Source organism: Cebus imitator, unplaced genomic scaffold (assembly GCF_001604975.1).
Source record: "Cebus imitator isolate Cc_AM_T3 unplaced genomic scaffold, Cebus_imitator-1.0 Scaffold354, whole genome shotgun sequence".
In the NCBI taxonomy this organism is placed as follows: Eukaryota; Metazoa; Chordata; class Mammalia; order Primates; family Cebidae; genus Cebus; species Cebus imitator.
This window is the reverse complement of record NW_016107669.1, coordinates 2,352,642-2,361,039: the sequence shown is the minus strand read 5'-3', so window position 1 is coordinate 2,361,039 and position 8,398 is coordinate 2,352,642. Positions and strand designations below refer to the sequence as shown.

General features: G+C 36.2%; 1 protein-coding gene across 1 annotated transcript in view; it reads right to left on the bottom strand.

Moving 5' to 3' along the window:
• ADGRG7 (adhesion G protein-coupled receptor G7) overlaps window positions 1-8,398 on the bottom strand; it is a 64,193-nt gene that overhangs the window by 3,646 nt on the left and 52,149 nt on the right. Inside the window, exons 14-15 of the mRNA XM_017506327.2 lie at window positions 6,874-7,029; window positions 2,416-2,572 (exon numbers count right to left, since the gene is read on the bottom strand). Coding sequence (XP_017361816.2) covers window positions 2,416-2,572; window positions 6,874-7,029 — 313 coding nt within the window. The remainder of the gene's footprint in view (window positions 1-2,415; window positions 2,573-6,873; window positions 7,030-8,398) is intronic.

The window sequence follows — 8,398 nt, the reverse complement described above, 5'->3', positions numbered from 1 at the left end:
AAAAAAAAAAAAAAAAAAAAGCAACATCCCTTCAAGGTAAAAACTCTTAAAAACTAGGGATAGAAGGAACATACTTCAACACAATAAAAGCTGTATATGACAGACTCACAGCTTGTATCATGCTGAATGGGGGAAAACTGAAAGCTTTTCCTCTAATATCTGGAACACAACAAGGATGCCCACTTTCACTACTGTTATTCAACATAGTACTGGAAGTCCTAGGTAAAGCAATTAGGTAAGAGAAAGCAATAAAAGGCATCTAAATTGGAAAGGAAGAAATCAAATTATCCTTGTTTGCAAATGATATGATCTTATATTTGGAAAAAACTAAAGACTCCACAAAAAAAATTATTAGAACTCGTAAATTTAGTAAAGTTGCAGGACACAAAATTAACATATAAGTCACTAGCATTTCTATATGCCAACAGCAAACAATCTGAAAAAGAAATTAAGAAAGTAATCCTATTTACAATAGCTACAAATAAAATGCAATACCTTAGAATTAGCTTAACCAAAAAAGTGAAAGATCTCTACAATGAAAACTATAAAACCTGCATGCAAGAAACTGAAGAGGACACAAAAAATGGAAATGCATGTTCATGGATTGAAAAATCAATATTTCAAAAATGTCATTACTCAAATCAATCTACAGATTCTATGCAATCCCTATCAAAATACCAATGACATTCTTCACAGAAAAAGAAAAAATGATCCTAAAATTTATTGGAACCACAAAAGACCTAGGATAGCCAAAATGATACTGAGCAAAAAGAACAAAACTGGAGGAATCACATTATGTGACTTCAAATTATACTACAGAGCTATAGTAATGAAAATAGCATGGTACTGGCATAAAAACAGACACATCAACCAATGAAATGGAAAAGAGAACCCAGAAACAAAACCATACAGCTACAGTGAACTCATTTTTGACAAAGATGCCAAGAACAAACACTGTGGAAAGGACAGTCTCTTCAATAAATGGTGCTGGGTAAACTGCATACCCATACACAGAAGAATGAAAATGATACCCTTATCTCTCACCATATACAAAAATCAAATCGAAATGGATTAACACTTAAATCTAAGATCTCCAAAACTCCACGACATCGGACTGGGCTAAGATATCTGGAGTAATACTCCACAAATACAGACAACCAAAGTAAATTGGGCAAATAGGATCACATCAAGTTAAAAAGCATCTGCATAGCAAAGGAAATAGTCAACAAAGTGAAGAGACAACCCATAGAACGGGAGAAAATATTTGCAAACTATCCATCTCATTAATAACCAGAATATGCAGGAAGCTGAAACAATTCTATAGGAAAAAAATCCAATAATCCAGTTAAAAATGGGCAAAAGGTCTGAAAAGACATTTCTCAAAAGAAGACATACAAATGGCAAACAGGTAAATGAAAAGATACTCAACGTCATTGGCCATGAAATGCAAATGAAACTATGGATATCATCTTGCCCAGATTAAAATGGCTTTTATCCAAAGGCAGGCAATAGCAAATGCTGGTGAGGATGTGGAGAAAAGAGAACCCTCATGCACGCTTAGTGGGAATGTAAATTAGTACAACCACTATAGAGAACAGTTGTGAAAGTTCCTCAAAAAAGAAAAATTGAACTACCATATGATCCAGCAATCCCACTGCTAGATATATATCCAAAAGAAAGAAAATCAGTATATCAAAGAGACATCTGCACTCCCACGTTTTTCACAGCACTATTCATAATAACCAAGATTTGGAAGCAAATGAAGTATCCATCAACAGAGAAATGGATAAAGATAATGCAGTACATATACACAATGGAGTACTATTCGGCCACAAAAAAGAATGAGATGCTGTCATTTGTAGTAACATGGATGGAACTGGAGGTTATCATGTTAAGTGAAATAAACCAGGCACAGAAAGACAAACTTTGCATATTCTCACTTATTTGTGGAAGCTAAAGAGCTTAAAAAATTGAAATCATGGAGATAGAGAGTAGGATGATTGTTACCAGAAGCTGGAAATGGTAGTGGGTGGGCGGAGGGGAAAGTGGGAATGGTTCATGGGCATGAGTACAAACATATAGTTGGAATGAATAGGATCTAGTATTTGACAGCACAGAAGGGTGATTATAGTTGCTAATAATTGTCCATTTTTAAATAAGAGTATAAGTGGATTGTTTGTAACACACACAAAAAGGGTAAATGCTTGAGGTGATGGTACCCCATTTACCCTGATGTGATTATTAAACATTTTTGCCAAGATTGAAATATCTCTTTTACTCCATAATATACCCACCTACTATGTACACACTAGATTTGTTAAAAATACTCTCTTAAAGGTAACTAAGCAATGGGTCAAGGTAATATCCTCTCCACCACTACATGTTCTACTGCTTTCAAACTAATCCACACCATACCTGGGTAGTGTTGAAAAGGCAGAATATGTAGCTGAAGACGATCCTGATGTTATCATCATTAATTAACATCAGATATGCCAGGATCCAGGTAATTCCAAAAACAACTGCAACAGACAATGTGCTAACAATCTTCTTTGTGGATGAAACTTTTTTTGTGCTAGGTAAAAGGAAACAAGAAAAATAATGTGGTTCATTAGGTTTTTACTTACCAATGTCACTATTACTCTCCTATTTAGAATGCATATTCAGCTGCCCATGTACACTGTTCATTTAAGAATATGATGCCTCAGGTATTAAAATGATGCTGTCTTACATCACTCTGGAGAAAATCTGATTTAGCAAGCTTTATTTAAGAATACACTGATACTTGTTTAAAAGTTCAGGCAAACACAACTCCTTAATACTATAGCAGGCAAATTTTGAAAACCAACTTTTTTGTTGAAATGGAATTTTTATTTCTTAAGTGAATGAAAGTTGTAATAAAATCAACTTCATATTTTAAAAATTTAAACCATCTGCTTGCATTAGTGAATATATGGCAGCTGAGAATTAAAATTTTGGGTATACTTGTGATTAGTTTTGTGCCATAGGAAAAAAATTATCTTAAAACTTTGGCCATATTCATAACGTCAACACATCAGTAGAAATCACATCTTATATCCTAAATGTCAGAAGATATTCTGAACTGGATGCCAAATAGTTAACTAAACCAGTCTTGTTAGATGATGGTATTCTTGGCATAAAGCAAGGATTCTGGTATTTGGCATACTTGTAAAAACAAATAAATAAGTAACCATTGAACCTTAATTTGATAACAGGTCTAGAAACTCTAAAGACTAATGAAATTTGGTGAGTGTCTTATATTAAGAATATCTGGGCTAGATGCAGTGGCTCATGCCTGTAATCCCAGCACTTTGGGAGGCAGAGGTAGGTGGATTACGAGGTCCGGAGTTCAAGAACAGCCTGACCAACATGGTGAAATCCCATCTTTACTAAAAATACAAAAATTAGCCAGGCATGGTGGCGCACGTCTGTAATCCCAGCTACTCGGGAGACTGAGGCAGGAGAATCACTTGAACCCATGATGTGGAGGTTGCAGTAAGCCAAGATCGAGCAAGGCTCAGTCTCAAAAAAAAAAAAGTAATCATCTCAAAACTAGCAAAATTTAAATTTTGGCATGTTTTCCATTCATATGTTCTTTGCATTTTGTTTTTGAGGTTTCTGTGAGAAATAAAGATAGTTGAAGTTTTCACGATATTGAATAGAACATCTTCTGTTCCCAACACGGTTTGGCTTCACTAATTTTGAAGTCAGGAAGCAATAGAAAGTTAGCTGGAGATGAGGAAGTGCTAGAGTAGGTGTTTGTTATGGTTCTTGGAGGGAAAAGGTTCTTTATTCCAATTTCCAGAGAGAGAGAGAAAACTCACCCAGGAAGGTTAAGAATTCTTTAAACAGGTATGTTGATATTGGACAATAATATGCATATAATTCTGTAGAAATACAAATATAATCCAAGTGAGTAGAGAGTGTTTTTAATGTTTTTGAATGAAGGAAATGTTTCACCCGGTTTGCAGCAATAAGAGAAACTAGTACTGCAAGAATGTATTTTTTAATGAAGTTTCTTACTTTGTCTTGAATATTTTAGTTTTATTTTTAAATTTGGAGGTCCTCCATAGTGTCAGACAATACTGACCTGCCATACATTAGAATTCTTAGTTTCCCTACTCTCTTTATCAGGAGCAAAGAGCGTGATAAACCATGCTTTTCTGAGCTTGTCTGACTCCTAATCCATAACATGTTTTTAGCAAGACAACAGATTGAGGTTAGAGGATCAGTAGAACATTTTTATTTCATCTGTTCTATGGGGAGATTTACAAATCCCATGCTCTAAAGTGTTCTCAAACATTTGTACAGATTTCCCTTTCACCTTACTAAATTTTGCAATGTTCTTTTCAAGTATATTTGCTATTTAGTGTCTTTTTGCTGCCACCCTCCAAATAATAACTCCAGATTTCATAATTCCAGTTTTTACATTCTGTATCTTTCTGAACCATTCCCATTTAGCCTTAAATCTTAATCTTTCGTTTTTGGCAGCAACTTTTTTCCTGGGACCCCCCTTTGTGGTCTTCTAAGTCAGCGTTAGTTTTGAAATTGTCAGCCCTGCATTAAGTTCTACATAGCATCTAATGTCAAAATAGAACCAACTGGTAATCACAGTATTATTATTATTATTATTATTAATTTCGAGACAGAGTCTCGCTCTGTCACCAGCTGCCAGGCTGGAGTGCAGTGGCATAATCTTGGCTCACTGCAACCTCCACCTTCTCTGTTCAAGCAATTCTCCTGCCTCAGCCTCCCGAGCAGCTGTGACTACAGGCACACACCACTATGCCCAGCTAATTTTTGTATTTTTAGGAGAGTTGGGGTTTTACCATGTTGGCCAGGATGGTCTCGATCTCTTGGCCTCGTGATCTGCCCACCTCGGCCTCCCAGAGTGCTGGGATTACAGGCGTGAGTCACCACGCCTGGCCTAATCACAGTATTATTTAGTGTGGTTTCCATGACAACAAAAATACATACGAAGAAAACTCCTCAGGTTACTATTCCAAAATGTCTGAGTTTTGAATAGTGATCACTTTGTTCTGGTATTGACGTAATTATATTAGGAAAAAAGTTGATTGACTGTTTAATCAACATCTAAAATAAATGTTCAAATTGTCTAGTTCTAAAAGTTTACTAAATGCCTAGTGCAGTTAAACACATTCTTGTTTAAGAGCATGTTGCTAAATTTTTTACTTACTAAATAATCTGTGTGGCAAAATACATGTCAGCACTTTTCCCTCCCTTTTCGTTTCCTATTTTTGGGAGTCAACTGTAGCCATAAACTGTATCCTTGTCTGACACTTTGGCTAAAAATTTCCAGTTAGAGGAGTTTATTGCCAAATTAAATTTGGCTGTTTCCCACAACCCATATAGATATTAAGGAAGGCGTACTTAGAAGATGTTTGGACTACTTTTAAAACCTGAGCAATGTCATTAATCCATATATGGACTAGTGATGAATAGATATTTTCATAAGAGTTTAAATGCTGATCTTTGGCGGAAGAAGAGAGTAACTTGTATTCCAGCATTTCAAGTATTCTTACGACGGTGGCTTTCCCTGTTTGTTCAATAGGCTGACAATACTGGAATCTATAAAGTTTGAGCCATTACAACTTTTGTGAGGATGTGTTTCAAACATTTCTGGACAAATCTTATTTTATATTTCTGGAAGAATGTAATGATCTTCTAGGTCACCTAAAACCAGCGGTCCGAAGCTGAATGTTCTTGAGAAATTTGTTTTTATTATGTCATTTGACATTTCAAATCAGTGCTCATATACAGTAATGTATTTCTTGCTTTTTGGAGTAGAATTCATATAAACTAATTACTTGAATATTGTTTGAGATCATTAACATGCCAGGGCAGTTCCCACTGATTTAGATGGTCAAATAAAATCTCATTCAGGAGGCTTGAAACATTGTTCTCTGTCATCGTTCAACAAAACCAAGAACTGGCACAGCTTCGTAAGCTGTACGTTCAGTCTCTGCTAGTTCATATTGCATGGTAATTTTGGACAGTCTTTTGTTAAGCATGGTGCTTGTACTGGTTTAAATAAAATGTTAACGTTAAAAGAAAAAACAGATATAGTCCCACTAAAGATGGTGGCTTTTACTCATCTGGTCATACTAAGTGGAGCTGTTACTTGAGCCCAGGAGTGCAAGACCAGCCTCTTTTTTATAGAGACTACATTTCTATAAAAAATAGAAAAAGATTAGCTGGGCATGGTGGTGTATGTCTGTAGTCCCAGCTCCTCTGGTGGCTAAGGGGGGAGGATTGCTTGAGTCCAGGAAATCGAGGCTGCAGTGAGCTGTGATTGTGCCATTGCACTCCAGCCTGACTGACAGAGCAAAGACCCGGTCTCAAAAAATAATAATAAAATAAATAAGAAATTTTAGTGCTGTTGTGTAATTCAAGCAATACATGTAAAATATAGCCAATAGGTACTGATATTAATAAAATGAAAATTCAAGTACCAGCATTCCCTCATAACCCTCTCCTTTCTTTAATTATTCAAATATGATTTATTGAATATTTAGGATAAGCAAAGAAAAATTTCTTTTTCTTGCAGTCTGGGTTTAGTTTTTAGTTGATCCTCTCTTTGCTGAACCCACGGATGTGGAAACCCAGGATATTGAGAGTGGACTATACTGATGTGAGAACACGATAAGATCTACTTTCTCAGTCAAAGCGTAAGGGCAAATCTCTCCTGCCAACCGCATAGCCCTGCCGTTGTCTGAGTTTGAAAGCTCTTGGAACTGTCGATGCATTATGGAGCTGTGTTTACACAACTGTAGGAGCTGTGTTAAGTGCTGGATGAGCCTTGCCTGGCAGCTTCCCATTCATTGGGAATCTTACCTTGTGAGGTTCTGGTTATTCTTCCACAACACTTTGACTGAGATTATAATAAATATAACAACATTAGTGATGAGGATAATGGCTACAGGTACGATGAATGACCATAACAATGGACTTTTGATTACATCTCTGCTTTCTGGAATTGCCAGCCAGCAGCTGTGGAGAAAAAAAAAATTATTTCAGCAGACTAAGAAAGGTATACATACTGGTTCTTTGTGCTATTAACATTATTGACATTCACTCAACTAAAAGATCTGTTAAAAGTTAGCATCCCTCGGCACTTTATACACTTGAGATGACTTTCAGGAATTCTACCCACTAGAAAAGTGAAATAATATGCCATCACTTTAAACTGTCTCCTATTGATGGGCATTTAAAAAATATCAACGTTTAACAAGAGTTTGAAAAAGTTATTTAACCTCATTGTACCTGTTTTGTTTTTGTTTTGTGGGGTTTTTTCTTTGGCGGTGGTGGTGTGGTGTTTTTTTCTCTTCTGAGGTGAGAATAATAGTAACCACCTACTGACTGTTGTTGTTGAAAGAATTAATTAATTCATTTAATAAATATTTATAGAGCACATACGATGTGCTAGATACCATTTTCGACACCAAAATATTAGCAGTGAACGAAACAAAAATCTCTTCTTTAGTGAGGTTACAGTCTAGTACAGAGAAACAGATAAAGTAAATAAAATACATAATATGTCAGATGGTGACAAATGCCATGGAGAAAAGTAAATCAGGTCATGAGAGTAGAAATTACTGTGTGTATGTATGGAGGGGAGGGGTGTTTCATTTTAAATAGAGTGGTCAGGGAAAGCCTCATGGAAAAAGAGCTGTATTTGAGCAAAGACCTGAAGTCGATGACAAGGAAAGGTGTTCCAGTCAAAGATCACGTCAAGTGCAAAGGCCCTGAGGTGACAGCTTCAGAAATAACAGAAAGGCTAGTGTGGCTCTACCACAGTAAGTGGATCAGGTTAGTGGAAAGATACCAATTGTGTAGGAGCTTTGTGGGTGATTGCTTGTACCCTAAGCAAGATGGAGAGACATGACATGATCTGTCTTGAGTTTAAAAGCATTAGTCCAGGTACAGTCATGAGAAAACAGTATGAGCAAAAGTAGGAAATAATAGGTTGGTGCAAAAATAATGGCAGAAACTACAATTACTTTTGCACCAGCCAAATAGCTAGGAGTCTATTGCAATAACATGGGACCAGCAGAGGACATGTTAAGAAATAGTCTGATTCCTGATATATTTAAAAGTAAAGCAAAGGAATTTATTGATGGGTTGGATGTGGTATGCAGGGGAATTAAGGATGGCTCCACAATCTGAGCACCTAGAAAGGTAGAATTACTATTAACTGGGAAGATGATGAGATGAACAGGTTTGGGGGGGAAGCTGAGGAGGTGCCTATTGAACAGTCAAGTGGAGGTGTCAGGTAGACCGTTGTGTATTACAATGATGTGAAAAGCTATGGCACATATTTGGCATTCAATTAATTTTATTTTCTTTCCCTTGGAGGTAA